Genomic DNA, 16952 nt, shown 5'->3' on the forward strand with positions numbered 1-16952 from the left:
GTCAAAATTATCTATAATTTAGTTCTTAGTCATGGTCTGAATTTTTAGCATTTAAAATATCTACAAATATCTAGTAATGTGAATGCATAAATGAGATAGATTTGTAGGCATATATAGTTAAGTATTCATGAAATATTAATACAAAATTGTATTTTATTTAAATGATTTGAGAAAGTACTCATTTGGGAAACTGTTCTCATTGGTTTGGACTGGAAATAGGTTTAAACTATACTTTACATATTTCTTCTCCTTTTTCTGGCAAAGAGGCTTTCTTCCTGGGCAAAGTCATGCTGGACAAGGAATGCTTTCTAAATGTAGACAGTCTTCTCCTAAAGTTACCCCCAGAAAAGAAATATAGGAGCGGATCAAAGCAACAATTTGATGCAGCCAGAGACAAGGTTATGACAACTGACTTCTGCATTCTAAGGACAGAATCACAGGGTTTAGTTTCATTGTGTAAAAAATGAAGGTGAATGGTACGCTGAATATGATATGGCATGAAACTGACTAAAAAGGCAGCTGTCACGACCATGATCATTCCTATAGCCTTTTTATGACTTGACAGATTTTTCTTCATTGATTTTTTTAGTAAGGTCAAAATGATCATTGTGTAACAGACAATTATAATAACAAAAGGGATGATAAAGCCAAGAAACAATGACACATAATGCAAGATCAAAACATGATTTTTAGTTTGATTGTCTTGTGGGGGCTCAAAGCACTTGGTATTATTTTTCTCATCTTTGTGTGACTTGGTTATTAAAAATGGAGAACTGGCCAAAATCACAAAAATCCAAATACCAACACACACAAACCTGGCTTTTTTCTGTGTAACCAAATGAATGTTCCGGACTGGGAAAACAATTGCAATGCACCGGAAAAAGCTCATGGCTGTCATAAAGAAGATGCTACAATAGAGGTTGACATACAAAGCATAGGTGCTGAAGCGGCACAAAAAGTCACCGAAGAACCAAATTCCTTTGTGAACATAATAGACCACACGGAGAGGCAGTGTGCACACACAGAGTAGATCTGCTATTGCTAAATTAATCATGTATACTTGGAAGGCTGACTTCTCATGATAGGTTTTTATGAGGACATAGAGCACAAAGCCATTGCCAAAGAAGCCTACAACAGAGATCATAGAGTACAAGGTGGAATACACTTGATTGCGGAATTCATCAATAGTGTCATGGCATGTGGCAGAAGATGCTGTCAGGTTTCCGGTTTCATCCATGTTTCTCTAGGAATGTCTGGTTTTTGCCTACAATATATAAAAAAAAATTGTCAATTTTAACCAGACCATAAATTACAGGAAGTACTAATGTTTCATTTCATAGTGTCACTATGTACAGTTTTTGACCACAGCAGGAAGTGAGTGTAGTGAGGCAATGAGGAGGGATTCAGCTCTACCTTTTCCTCAGGAGAAGAGTTTTTGTCCTACAGGCATCCAGGAAGCCCTTTTTTCCTCCTTTCCTATCCATGTTTTTCTGATGGTCTTCCTCTAAATCTTCAAGACCTAGGTAAAACAGCCCTCCTGTATTTTAAATCATACTACTCTAGTACAATTTGGTATATTTTCCTTTCAAATGAGCTTGTTTTTCTATTAGAGAAAAGCTTTAAGATAGCAGTTTCACATGTATGAATATATCTGTGTCTATATCTATCTATCTACTGGAAAATCTCTGAATTATTTTAGAGAATAAAATCTGACTGAAAATACTTGGTTCCTTCAAGAAGAGGGCTTTCTTGGTAACATCTGTTGAGTGCTGCCCATACCTATGGAAATAATCTAATTTGCTGTTGATGAAGCTCCCTTCCCTGGGGAAGATGATTAATCTACAACATGGTTGACTCTATCTATAACTGCAGAACGCCATGGCTAGAGAAACCTTAGAAGCCACCTAGTTATTTTAATGATGGCAAAAATGTTTCAGAGTGATAAAGTACATTTCTAAAATCTGTACCATTAAGGCTCTGAAGAAAGATGTAGTACAACTAGTTGGAATATACTTGTTGGGTAAGAAATATGTTGTAGCCGTTCATTTTTGTTCTCTTTCTAGACTTTCTAGACTTCTACTGTTTAGCAATATACAGTTATTTCTCTTATAAGAAGAATATCTCTTATAGTTTATACGTGCTCTAGTCTATTTCAGCTCTGTCACTGAGGGCAGTCAACAAGTTCTGATCAGAGAGGGCTTGAGGTGAGATACTGTAGTGTAGGAGTAGTGATTTCTTTCTTTTTTTCTCTATATTATTCTCTTTAATTCTTTATAAAGGTTGAAGGAACTCAATATATATCAGACAATCTTCTATTGAAAGTCTGATGTTGACCTTTTACACAACTCCTGCTCCCTGGTGAGAGAGGTGTTGGGGTTTGTAAGGTGGGAAGACTACTTGAGTATACAAAAACTGCCAGCCATGAAGGGGACTGATCTTTACTAAGGATACAGAAACAGATAGCTATGGTAGTTGTGGCAGGTGAGATGTAACTTCCCAAATTTACTACTGCTAACAATTATATTTGCTATTGAGGATGTAGCATCCATCCAACTAACCATCCCATCTAGTTGTTCCATTTTTTTCCTTTCATTAAAAAATTTTATTATTATTATTATTTACCAAGAAATTTGGTATAAGATAAAAATTGGATGGATTTTCTGAGCCAAGATGGCCAACTAGATGCAGGCAGAAAGAACTTCCACCAAAAGACCAGACCGTGATGAAGATTGGAACACTCCAAATTGATCCTTGGAAAAAAGGCATTGAAAGTGGACAGATGGAGGATGCAGACCCTGGGCTGAAATGGGAGGAAGGTGAGAATACTGCACAGGCATACCCAGTACTAGGACTAATTCCTGGCCCAGAGCAGCTCCTGGGGAAGAGATGAGTGAAATAGGCTTGGAGTAGAAAAGGACATTTGGGCCATGGGCATTTGGAATCTTAGCTACAGGAAACCCCATGACCCCCATGGACATTTGAGCTGGCAGGAAGAACTGCTCAGAGAGCTGGCAGAGACAGAAATCCAGCCTTTACAGAGTCCAGAGTGTTTGGCACCAGAATGGCTATAGTGGAACATGGTCATGGTTACACATATCTCAAGGATCACCATACTCCTCTAGGTGGCTTCATCTTTTGTTGGCTGCCAGAACTGGACAGAGCAGGACTATCTTGCTCATAGGATAGGGCTAGCCTGATCTGAGGACCCCCTTGTCTACAGGACTCTCGCAGGGTCCCTGTCTGGCCAGACCTGCTTGGAGCACAGCTTCAGCTGCCCAGCCAAAGAACTTGCTAGCAGCTACCACCGTGGTTCTTTCACCATAGTTCTTTTCCTGCATAACAGTCAGAGAGCTTTTGTAGGTGGACTGCCACTAGCATACAATTGCCTGCAGCCTCTCCCCACCACTTTACCAGCACATGTGCACAGACCCCACTGCCACCCCACCATCACCCCCTGAAGTGCTTTTGCTGGCAGTCCCTATTGATGTATTGTTGTCAGTAGACTGGGAACACCTTGGTTCCTCCAGAACAGCAGGTTCTTAATCTTGAGGGACCAGAGAAAAAAACTGTGGGCCTGGTCCCAGCCCACCAAAGATAAGCACACAGCTCAGGAGGACTGAGCTGAACCTTGGACCCCTGAAATTATCCAGAAACAAAGTCAATTGACTAAACTTAAGTTACATCAGTCAAACCATCAAGGGCATCAAAGAATATAAAAGCAAAAACCCGTATGCAAAGGACAGCAACTTCAAACCTTAAAGGAACATCAGCCCATATAAACAAGGAAGAACCAGTGGGAGAGCTCTGACAACTCTAAAATCCAGAGTATCTTCTTATCTCCAAATAATCAAACTAGCTCTCTAGGAATGATTCTTAACCAGATTGAAAGAGTTGAAATGACAGACATAGAATTCAAAATCTGTATGGCAACAAAGTTCATTGAAATTCAGGAGTAAGTTGAAACCCAATTCAAAGAAGCTCATGAATCCAATAAAATGATACAAGAGCTGAAAGATAAAATAGCCATTTTGAGGAAGAACCAAACTGATCTTCTAGAGCTGAATAACTTTCTTCAAGACTTTAATAGTACAAATGGAAATATTAACAGGAGAATAGACCAATGTGAGGAAAGAATCCCAGAGCTCAAAGACCAATTCTCAGAAATAACTCAGACAAAAAAAAAAAAAAAAAAAAAGAAAAAAAGAAGAAAGAACAAAACCTCTGAGAAATAATGGGATTATGTAAATAGACTGAACTCATGACTCATTGGCAAGACCAGAAAAATAGGGAGAGAGAGTTCAAGCAACATGGAAGAAAACATCAAGAACACTAGCTCATTTACAATAGCTGAAAAAAGAATAAAGTTCTTAGGAATACAGCTAAAAAAGGAGGTGGAAGACTTTACAATGAGAATTACAAAACACTGATCAAAGAAACCAGATATGACACAAACAAATGAAAAAACATTTTATACTCATGAATGAGATGAATCAATATTGTCAAAATGGCTATACTGCCCCTTTACAGATTTAATGCTATTTCTGTGAAACTACCAACATTGCTTTTCACAGAATTAAGAAAATCACTTCTAAAATTCATCTGACACCAGAAAAGAGCCTGAACACCCAAAGCAAACTAAACAAGAAGAACAAAGCCAGAGCCATCACACTATCCAACTTCAAACTACAGTACAAAGCTAGAGTAACCAAACAGCATAATACTGGTACAAAGACACATAGACCAATGACACAGAATAGGGATTCCAGAAATAAATCTGCACACCTACAACCATCTGATATTCAACAAAGTCATCAATAACAAGCCGTGGAGAAGGGACTTCCTATCCAAAAAATGGTGCTGAGATAACTGGCTAGCCTTATGCAGAAGGTTGAATCTGGACCCATCCTTTTACCACACACACACAAAAAAATAACTAAAGATGAATGAAGGCTTAAACATTAGACCTAGAACTATAAAAACCCTAAAAGAAAACCTGAGAAATGCCATTTTCAACATACGACCTAGCAAATATTTCATGAAAAAGATGTCAAGAGCAGCAAAACAAAAATTAACAATTGGGATCTAATTATACAAAAGAGCTTCTGCACAGCAAAAGAAACTATTAACAGAGTAAACAGACAACCTACAGAATGGGAGAAAATATTTGCAAACTATCCATCCAACAAAGATCTAATATCCAGAATCTACAAGAAACTTAGAGCAACATGCAAAAAACTACCTCACTAAAAAGATGGGCAATGGGCATGAACAGACACTTCTCAAGACAAGACATAGATGCAGCCAACAAACATGTAAAAAAATGCTCAACATCACCAATCATCAGAGAAATGCAAATTAAAACCACAATGAGATACCATCTCAGACCAGTGAAAATTGCTGTCATTCAAAAGTAACAAAAAATACTAGATGTTGGTGAGGTTCTGAAAAGGGAACACTTATATATTGCTGGTGGGAATGTGAATTAGTTCAGCCACTATGGAAAGCAGTTTGGAGATTTCTGAAAAATCTTAAAACAGAACTGCCATTTTAGCCAAACAATCCCATTACTGGGTAAACACCCACAGGTATATAAACTGTTCTTTTATAAAGACACATATACTCCTGTGTTCATTATAGCACAATTCACAATAGCAAAAACATGGAATCAACTTAGATGCTCATCCATGGTGGACTGATAAAGAAAATGTGGTATGTATATGCCATTTGATACTAGGCAGCCATAAATAAAAGCATAAAAGAATGTCCTTGGCTGCAACATGTATGCATCTGGAGGCCATTATCCTAAGCAAATTAATGCAGGATCAGAAAAGCAAATACTGCATGTGCTCACGTGTAAATGGGAGCTAAACATTGGGTACCTATGGACATAAAGATGGGAACAGTATATATTGGAGACTACTATAGGAGGTAGGATAAAAGGGAGGGGATTATGGGCTGGAAAACTGCCTATTGGGCACTATACTCACTACCTCGTTGGTGGAACCATTCATACCCCAATCTTCAGTGTCACACAATATACCCATGTAACAAACCTGCACGTGTAGTCCCTGAATTTTCCCTACTCCCCAAAATTGAAGAAGAATCATTCTGAGGCCATAGAGGAAAATGAGACTCCTATTCCAAACTTCTGCATTATTTCTCAATTTTCTTTCTAGTTACCTGCTTCATTCACCACTGGTTGTGAATTCAGGTGCTGTTGTGGAAGGAAAAAACTACCTAAAGTTAATCTTTTTCTTAGTTCTGTGTCAAGTGTTTTTTTCCCAATTGGGCAGTATTTATCCTGTGATGCACTAGATGGTGCTGTTGAAATTTTTGGTAATAGCCCTTTTTCAGCTTTATTGAGATATAATTGACAAACAGAAATTCCATATATACGATATGATGATTTCATGTAAGTATACACTGTGAAATAATTTCCCTAACAAAGTAAATGAACACATTCATTACCTCATATACCATTTGTGTGTGTGAGTGTGTATGTATGTGTGTTTATGTGTGTTAAAAATGCTTAAGATCTACTTTGTTTTTCACTTTTATTTTAGGTTTAGCTTTTGTTATATAGGTAAACTTATGTCATGTGTTTTTAAAAATCTGTACAATAATTTGTTGTACAGATTATTTTATCACCTAGATATTAAGCCCAATACATATTAATGAATTTTTCTTATCCTCTCCCTCTTCCCAGCCTCTACCCTCAGGTAGGCCCCAGTGTCTGCTGTTCTCTTTGTGTCAATGCGTTCTCATCATTTAGTTCCCACTTATAAGTAAGAACATGTGGTATTTGGTTTTCTGTTTTTGCATTAGTTTGCTTAAGGATAATGGCCTCCAGCTCCAGCTATGTTCCTGCAAAGGACATATTGTCATTCTTTTTTATGGCTGCATAGTATTCCATGATGTATACATACTACATTTTCTTTTTTTTTTTTTTTTTTTTTTTTTTTGAGACAGAGTTTCACTCATGTTACCCAGGCTGGAGTGCAATGGCGCAATCTTGGCTCACCGCAACTTCCACCTCCTGGGTTCAGGCAATTCTCCTGCCTCAGCCTCCTGAGTAGCTGGGATTACAGGCACGCGCCACCATGCCCAGCTAATTTTTTGTATTTTTGGTAGAGACGGGGTTTCACCATGTTGACCAGGATGGTCTCGATCCCTTGACCTCGTGATCCACCCGCCTCGGCCTCCCAAAGTGCTGGGATTACAGGCTTGAGCCACCGCGCCCGGCCTGTACTACATTTTCTTTATCCAGTCTTCTATTGAGGGACATTTAGGTTGATTCTATTTCTTTGCAATTGTGAATAGTGCTGTGGTGAACATATGCATGCATACGTCTTTATGGTAGAATGATTTATATTCCTTTGGGTATATACCCAATAATGGAATTGCTGAGTGGAATGACAGTTCTGTTTTTAGCTCTGTGAGGAATTGCCACACTGCTTTCGCTATTCTCCCACCTCAGGTTCCTGAATAACCTGAATTACAGGCGTGTGCCACCACACCTGGCTAATTTTTGTATTATTTTTTAGTAGAGACTGGGTTTCACCATGTTGGCCAGGCTGGTCTTGAACTCCTGACCTCTGGTGATCCACCCACCTTGGCCTCCCAACATGCTGGGATTACAGGTATGAGTCACCGTGCCTAGCCTACCTTATGTTTTTTTAGTAGCCATTCAAATTGGTATGAGATGGTATCTCATTGTGGTTTTCAATTAAGATCTTCCTTAGCAAATTTCAAGTAAATAATATAATAATTTCAAGTAAAAAATATAATATTAACTATAGCCATTATGCTGTACATTAACTCCTCAGGACTTGTTCATGTTATAGATGAACCACACTTGAAAGGCATTAGATAATTACCAGCAACCCTTCCACCACCATCAACCTCAATCTATCATGTCTTTCTTAAAATCTTTAGTGATTTCTGAATGCCTTCAGAATAACATCTAGACTTCTTGGGCTGATATATAAGGCTCTCTACAGTCTGGGTGCAATTTACCTTACCAAGTTTCTCTCTCACTTCTCTCTTTTGTACACAGTATAGTTAGAAGAAACAAGGCTGGGTGCAGTGGCTCATGCCTGTAATCCCAGCACTTTGGGAGGCCGAGGCTGGTGGATCACAAGGTCAGGAGTTCAAGACCAGCCTGACCAACATGGTGAAACCTCGTCTCTACTAAAAATACAAAAATTAGCTGGGCGTGGTGGCACACGCCTGTAATCCCAGCTACTCAGGAGGCTGAGGCAGGAGAATTGCCTGAACCTGGGAGGCGGGGGTTGCAGTGAGCCAAGATCATGCCACTGCACTCCAGCCTGGGTGACAGAGTGAGACTTTTTCTCAAAAAAAAAAAAAAAAAAAAAAAAAGAAACAACTATTTTAGTATACCAGCAACATGTGCCATAAGATTTCCCACCAGGCTGTCTTTTTTTCCATAGTCTTTTTCTTCTTGAAATGGTCTTTCCTCCTTCCTGAAATTCCGTTTCCTCCTTCCTTGCATATGCAAAAATGACCCATCATTCAGCTCAAATTACATTTTCTTGACTAAGTCTTCCCTCACCCTCTATCTGAAGTAATTTCTATCTTTGAAGAACTTCTACAGAAACTTAAATCTTGCAAATCTTGATTTGTATAAATATCTTATCCTCCAGACTATCTGGTTGATATATAAAAAAGCATCCCACACAGGGCCTAGCACATATGTATCTTGCCCATAAGTACTCAGTAAGTGTTGAGTGAATGACTAAATTAATTATGGGACAAATTTAACATTTGAAGGTATTATTTGTTATTTAAAACCATTTGGAGTTACCTTCTCATTCCAATACAAATTAAAATCTTTCCAGTGTTAGCGTCTGAAGTTGCTGTGTAAGTAAAGTTGCTTCCTAATGTATCAAGGAGAGTACTAAGGCATAAGGCTAACCGTAATGTTAAAAACACAGATAATGTCTGTTGCAGTGGCACGTGCCTGTAATCCTGGCTACTCAAAAGGCTGAGGCATGAGGATTGCTTGAGCTCAGGAGTTTGAGACTAGCCTGGGCAAAACAGTGAGGCCCTGTATCTAAAAAATAAAAATTCCCGCCCATATCATTGATATAGACTAGTCATTTGTCCATTACATGTTATAATTAAATTGGAAATTCTCACATCTTTGAAAGATGCTAAATAAAGCTGATAAAAAATTATAAAAATATACAAAGGAACAAATGGTCTCTAGCCTCATTAATAACTTCCCAGTCCTTGCAGACCAAAATAAGCTTTTCTAAAAATTTTGATATTTAGGTTCAGTTGTTTATTTATAATGAAGTCAACAATTTGTATTAAGCCATAAAAAGATTGTAAAACTTTCAAACAAGTAGTGAATCCTAGAATGGTAGAGATCATTTGGTACAAGCCACTCATTTCACAGATTATGGCTTTTCTTGTCTGAAACAGCATTTAATTTGTTTTTTAGAATTTGCTGTGATAACCCAATAATGTTACCCTCCACTAGATGAATACAGAGAGTTTCTTTGGAAATCTAAAATCCTTAAGACCTCATCCCTGCCTTCAAGTGGCTCATTTTCTGGTGGGGGATAGGAATGATAGCTAAGAAGCGTGAAGAGGTTACAATACAGTATTGTAAAAGCCATTTTAGCAGAAAACAAATGGAGTTAATAAAAGCTAGCAACAAACATAAATAGAATTTATTTTATTTTTGTGAGAATAATGAAGTAAGTTACTTTGTTAAGATAATTGCAAGTTGAAAAAGCAAGGTTCATTTGAAAAATTCAGGCATACCTCTTTCTGGCACTGTAGTACCTTCACAAATGTTCCTTCTTACAGTGTTCAGCGCTTTTTATGGTGTAATATCAGAGGAAGCCCAAGCTGAAATCATAAGATAGAAAAGGAAGTTAGCAACTGTAGAAGCAGTCCAGAAGGGTCATGAGGGCTTAGCAGCCTTATTTACAGACCCAGAGTGTGTGACGGGGCATCAAAGCTTTACTGAGAGATTTAGGGCTAGTCATTGAATTCTGTGTCTCCTTTTTCTTCCATCTGTTTCTACATCCCCAGGGGAAAACTTGGAATACAGACAAGGGCTGGTCACAGATGTTTGCTGCTGTGTGCATGTTACTTCTGTATCTAAAAATGACCACACTATTATAAAATACTCCTCTCTCTATGAAATCAGGATATTTCCTCTATCTTCTCTTCTAAACACTTTGTTATAAAGTTAAGAGGGGAAGTAATTTGGAACTTTATATCCAAGGATCTGGATTGCTAGTAAAAGGAGTTAGAACATTAAAAATATCAATATCAAATATATCTGTTGGGGATGGCTTAGAAATAGTTTTCTTTAAAGGTAGAATGGCTTAAAGAACCCTGCACTCTTCTCCTTACAAACTATAATAGCACTTAATGTTTATATAGCTAATTTGGCGTATATTATATACTTTTGGAGATCAACTGTTTTCTAGTCTTGTATAGTTAACTTTTCGTAAGTATGTATCTTTTCTCTTCAATTAAATTATATTTAATAATCTAACAAAGTATAACAAATCTCCAAGAAATGAGCAGAGATGGGCTTTCTTGAGGGAGTAGCAATCTGAATGCTTTTCTTCTAAGTTTTTGTTGTTCTAGGGCAACTTTAATTTCTGCCTGCAAGGCCTGCAGAGGCTGGCTACTCTTCCTTTATCTGTGGTCCAAGAACCAACAAAATAAACACTTTCCTTCAGTTTATCCTTCCTTCCTTCCTTCCTTCCTTCCTTCCTTCCTTCCTTCCTTCCTTCCTTCCTTCTTCCTTCCTTCCTTCCTTCCTTCCTTCCTTCCTTCCTTCCTTCCTTCCTTCCTTCCCTTCTTCCTTTCTTTCTTTCTTTTCTTTCTTCTTTCATTGAGACAGAGTCTCACTCTGTTACCCAGGCTGGAGTGGCTGGAGTGCAGTGGCATGATCTCTGCTCACTGCAACTGCTGTTTTCCGGGTTGAAGAGATTCTCTTGCCTCAGCTGCCCAAGTAGCTGGGATTACAAGTGTGCACCAACATGGCCAGCTTTTTGTATTTTTAGTAGAGATGGGATTTCACCCTGTTGGGCAGACTGGTCTCAAACTTCAGACCTCAGGTGATCTGCTTGCCTTGGCCTCCCAAAGTGCTGGGATTACAGGCATGAACCACTCACTGCACCTGGCCCTTTCAGTTTAATCTTTTTTTAAAAAAATATATATTTTATTGCATTTTGGGTTTTTGGGTACATGTAACGAACATGCAAGATTGTTGCATAGGTACATACATGGCAATGTGGTTTGCTGCCTTCCTCCCCATCATGTATATGTGGCATTTCTCCCCATGTTATCCCTCCCCAACTCCCCACCCCAGTTTAATCTTAGCAAGTAGAAACAGGCTGGAACTTTCTAAAGTAACTGTACTGAAATAAAAGAAAATCAAAAGGAAAATAAAAGAAATACAAAAATAAAAAAATATAGTCTATTAGTTTACACTCCCACCAACAGTGTAGAAGCGTTCCTATTTCTCCACATCCTCTCCAGCATCTGTTGTCTCCAGGTTTTTTAATGATTGCCATTCTAACTGGCATGAGATGGTATCTCAGTGTGGTTTTGATTTGCAATTCTCTAATGACCAGTGATGATGAGCATTTTTTCATATGTTTGTTGGATGCCTCATGTCTTCTTCTGAAAAGTGTCTGTTCATATCCTTCTCCCACTTTTTGATGGGGCTATTTTTTTCTTATAAATTTGTTTAAGTTCTTTGTAGATTCTGGATATTAGCCCTTTGTCAGATGGGTAGATTGTAAAAATTTTTCCCATTCTGTTGATTGCCGGTTCACTCTAATGATAGTTTCTTATTGTGGAAGACAATGTAGCAATTCCTCAAGGATCTAGAAATAAAAATACTATTTGAACCAGCAATCCCATTACTCGGTATATACCCAAAGGATTATAAATCATTCTATTATAAAGACACATGCACATGTATGTTCATTGTGGCACTGTTTACAATAGCAAAGACTTGGGACCAACCCAAATGCCCATCAATGATAGACTGGATAAAGAAAATGTGGCACATGTACACCATGGAATACTATGCAGCCATAAAAAAGGATCAGTTCATGTCATTTGCAGGGACATGGATGAAGCTGGAAACCATCATTCTCAGCAAACTGACACAAGAACAGAAAACCAAACACTGCATGTTCTCACTCATAGTGGGCGTTGAACAATGAGAACACATGGACACAGGGAGGGGAATATCACACACTGGGGCCTGTTGGGGGTGGGAGAGCTGGGGGGGGACAGCAGGGTTGGGGGGATTGGGGAGGGATAACATTAGGAGAAATACCTAATGTAGATGATGGGGGGGATGGATGCAGCAAACCACCATGACATGTGTATACCTGTGTAACAATCCTGCACAATCTACACATGTACCCCAGAAATTAAAGTATAATAATAATGAAAAAAATCAGGAGACAAAAGATGCTGGAGAGGATGTGGAGAAATAGGAACACTTTTACACTGTTGGTGGGAGTGTAAATTAGTTCAACCATTGTGGAAGACAGTGTGGTGATTTCTCAAGGATCTAGAACTGGAAATACCATTTGACCCAGCAATCCCATTACTGGGTATATACCCAGAGGATTATAAATCATTCTGTTATAAAGACACATGTGCACGTATGTTTACTGAAGCACTGTTTACAATAGCAAAGACTTGGGACCAACCCAAATGCCCATCAATGATAGACTGGATAAAGAGGAGAGGATGTGGAAGAATAGGAACACTTTACACTGTTGGTGGAAGTGTAAATTAGTTCAACCATTGTGGAAGACAGTGTGGCGATTCCTCAAGGATCTAGAAATAGAAATACCATTTGACCCAGCAATCTCATTACTGGGTATATACCCAAAGGATTATAAATCATTCTATTGTAAAGACACACGCACATGTATATTTACTGCCACACTGTTTACAATAGCAAAGACCTAGAACCAACCCAAATGCCCAACAATGATAGACTGGATAAAGAAAACGTGGCACATATACACCATGGAATACTATGCAGTTATAAAGAGGATGAGTTCATGTCCTTTGCAGGGACATGGATGAAACTGGAAACCGTCATCCTCAGCAAACTGACACAAGAACAGGAAACTAAACACTGCATGTTCTCACTCATAAGTGGGTGTTGAACAATGAGAACACATGGACACAGGGAAGGGAATATCACACACTGGGGCTTGTTGGGTGGTGTGGGGGCCAGGGGAGGGATAGCAGGGGATGAGAAATGGGGAGGGATAACATTGAGAGAAATACCTAATGTAGATGATGGGGGAATGGATGCAGCCAACCACCATGGCACATTTATATCTATGTAACAAATCTGCACATTCTGCATATGTACCCCAGAACTTAAAGTATAATTTAAAAATATAGTCTAGTTTTAAAAGTAGAAACCTAAACCCACAGCTGCAATATTGCAGTTTGAGACCCCCTTGTATTCAGATAATCATTTCTCGGATCTTCTCCACTTTCTTCTCCCACCCCAAATTGTTCCTTCTTCTCTAGATAAGGATTTGACATATGTAACCTACTACAGTCTGTGTAAAGTTTGTGTTACCAGTGCAAAATTACTCAGTGTTGTCTTTTATATTTTGTCAATCAGAGGATAAATATATATTTTTTAGTTTGTTCAGCTTGTCCCAGGTCTTTGTACATCAATAAAGACCTTGTGAGTGAATGTTGAATGTATAAAAATCCTTTCTCATCCTGAAATTAAATGATTCTACTCATCTGTGTAGAAAATTAACTTGGCTCTGTCACAGTTTTGTGTTTTGACAAAACCTTATATTTTTCCCTTGTGTGGGACAAGAAAGAAAGTTTATGAATTTCTAAGACCCATCTATGAGAATTGTAATATTACCAGCCTAATGCACTATTTAGTTATCCATTTCCATGGTGGCTGTACAGTTACAATTTAGTACAATCTTTACATACACAAATGAGTAAATGTCACATTGTCTGGGCAACAATATAGTATTTTTCAAGTTCAGGATTCTGAAGGGTCTTCTATGGTTCCTTTAGGAATTAGCCTTCATAGTAGATACTCAATACTTTCACTCCTTGCTTCTCTTTCCTTTTCAGTTCCTTGAGGACTCTTGTCTCTAAACGGAGCTCTGTCAATACTGGGCTCTACCATTGCTAACTGGAAGACAGGGAGGGTAAAGGTGAGTTAATGAAGTAAAATGTGGTTATGTGATTTTGATTTTAGTTGTTTAATTCAGGATCTATTCACATCTTTTATTTGGCTCATGTTAAGTCCCATTCAGTTCAGGTTATCAAATATTTAAGGAACCCCTATTCTTATAAGGAAGAGGATACTTTTTCTGCATCAGCCCTTAGCATCTGTTGAACCTGTAACCTGGTCAAGCTCTAGTGAACAAGATAAATAAGATAGCCCAGAGATTTTCTGAGAATATCAGGCACCAGGTTAGTTGTGTAATTTCAGTGCTTTGGGAGAGTGAGATGGGAGGGTTGCTTGAGGTCAGGAGTTTGAGACAAGCATAGGCACCATAGCAAGAACATGACTCTACAAAAAATAAAAAATTGTTGCTGAATAGGATTTATTACATAGATATACAAATTGTTTATACATTTACTCATTGATGGACATATGGGTTGCTTTCAGGTTTTGATTATTACAAATAAAGCTGCCACAAACATTTATGTACAAGTTTCTATATGGGCATGTTTTCATTTTTCTTGGGTAGCTGGATTATAAGATATGTTAAACTTTTAAAAAACTGATGAACTGCTTTTTAAGGTGGGCAATGTGCGTATATTACTAGGTATCTTCTCCATATCTCCATATGCTCATACTTGTTATGGTCAGTCTTTTGAATTATATCTGTCTAATATATGTGTTGTGATATCAAATTATGATTTCGATTTGCATTTTTCTAATGATTAATGATATTGAGCACCTTTTCATGTGCCTATTTGCCCTACATATATTTCCCTTGGTGAAATGCATATTCAAATATTTTGCACATTTTTCATTAGGTTGTTTATTTTCTTCTTATTGTGTATGAGAGTTCTTTATATGTTCTGGATACAATACTTACATCAAATATAGGCTTTGTAAATATTTGCTACTATTTTATGGGTTGTGTTTTTATACTCTTAACAATGTCTTCCAAACAGAAGTTTTCATTGTGATGACATTCAATTTATCAACTTCTTTTATAGATTGGGATTTTGGTGCCATATCTAAGAAATTTTGCTTTTTTTAAGTCAAGAGGAAGAACTGATACATGCTACAATATGGATCAACTCAAGAATATTTGCTAAATGGAAAAGTTATATGCAAAAGACCACATTTTTCTTATTCCATTTATCTGAAATATCCCAAAAAGACAAACCTAATAGAGACAGGTGATAGTTGCCTGAATCCACAGTGGGAGCAGGGCATGATTACAGCTGGACACAAAGGTTCTTCTGGGGGGTGGTGTATATGTTCTAAAATTACACTGTGGTGATGACTGCACAGTTCTGGAAATTTACTATAAATAATTGTACACTTATAATGGGCAAATTTTATGTGTAAATTATACCTTTAAAAAGCTGGAGTTTTCACTTAAAATGAAGAAATTATTAATACAGTCAACAGTGTGAATGAATATCATAACAATTATACTGAGTGAAAGAAGCCTGACAAAAAAGAATCCATACTTTGTAATTCCATTTATATAAAATTCTAGATAAACTAATGCAGAGTGATAAAGAGCAAATCAGCAGATGCCTGGGAATGGAAACTGGGTAGGAAGGGGAGAGCCCATAACTAGAGGCAAAAGGGAGAAATTACAAAGGGGAAACTTTGGGGTGATGGATATATTCACTATCTTGATTATGATGATGGTTTCATGGGTATATGCATGTGTGAAAACTCATCAAATTGTACACTTTAAATATGTGCAGATTACTGTATGTCAATTCTACCTCAGTATAGCTGTTTTTAAGGGACATGAATGGTAAGATAATTACAAAAAATTAGTTCTCTCAGAAAAAAACGAACAACAACAACAAAAAAATGATAAAAACAATTAGCCAAGTATGGTGGCATAGTGCCTGTAGTCCTAGCTACTAAGAAGGCTCATGGGGGAGAATTGCTTGAGCCCATGAGGTCAAGGCTGCAGTGGGCCATAATTGTACCAGTGCACTCCAACTTCAGCGACAGATCGAGACCCTATCTCTTTAAAAAAAACCAATAAAGTACCAAGACATATATCATACAACTATATTGTTGCTGCAAGAGACTTGTATGAACAAGAATCAATTATATACTATTGTGCTAAGTGAGGTCCAGGAACAGCTAGTGATCCAAAAGTGTCCCCAGGTAGTCCCCAGGCTAGTATCTTTTAGTAAATCAAATTGTAATAATATTCTTTTTGTTTGTTTGTTTCTAGCGAAATAGCAAGCCATTCTTGACCCCTTTAACCCAATTTTACCTTTCTCTCCTTTGAAGTGCTGCAGTATTTTGTCTGTACCTTTCTTGATAATTTTCATTTGTTGCTTTGTCATTAGTCTTCTCTGTGGTCGTTCATGTTTTAAAAATTTTTTTATTTTTAATTTCTGTGGGTGCAGGGCAGCTGTATATATTTATAGGGTACATGAAAAGTTTTGATACAGGCATGCAATGCATAATAATCACATCATGGAGAATGGGGTATCTTTCCCCTCAAGCATTTGCCCTTTGTTTTACAAACAGTCCAATTTTACTCTTTTAGTTATTTAAAAATGTACAATTAAATTATTATTCACTATAGTCACTCTGTTGTTCTGTAAAATACTGGGTCTTATTCATTCTCTCTAACTAATGTTTTTGTATCTATTAACCATCCCCACCTCCTCCCACTACCCTTAAAAACCTCTGGTAACCACCATTCAACTGT

The 16952-nt window shown here is 37.7% G+C and overlaps 1 protein-coding gene across 1 annotated transcript in view; it reads right to left on the reverse strand.

Annotated features, from left to right (window-relative positions):
* Positions 1-130: 130 nt before the first annotated feature.
* The window catches only part of CYSLTR1 (cysteinyl leukotriene receptor 1), a 54032-nt gene continuing 37210 nt past the window's right edge, over positions 131-16952 (reverse strand). Inside the window, exons 2-3 of the mRNA XM_032251359.1 lie at positions 9793-9879; positions 131-1264 (exon numbers count right to left, since the gene is read on the reverse strand). Of these exons, the coding sequence (XP_032107250.1) occupies positions 227-1237 (1011 nt within the window). The 5' untranslated portion in view covers positions 1238-1264; positions 9793-9879 and the 3' untranslated portion in view covers positions 131-226. The remainder of the gene's footprint in view (positions 1265-9792; positions 9880-16952) is intronic.

This window comes from Sapajus apella, unplaced genomic scaffold (assembly GCF_009761245.1).
Source record: "Sapajus apella isolate SASKATOON/1434 unplaced genomic scaffold, GSC_monkey_1.0 scaffold75, whole genome shotgun sequence".
In the NCBI taxonomy this organism is placed as follows: domain Eukaryota; kingdom Metazoa; phylum Chordata; class Mammalia; order Primates; family Cebidae; genus Sapajus; species Sapajus apella.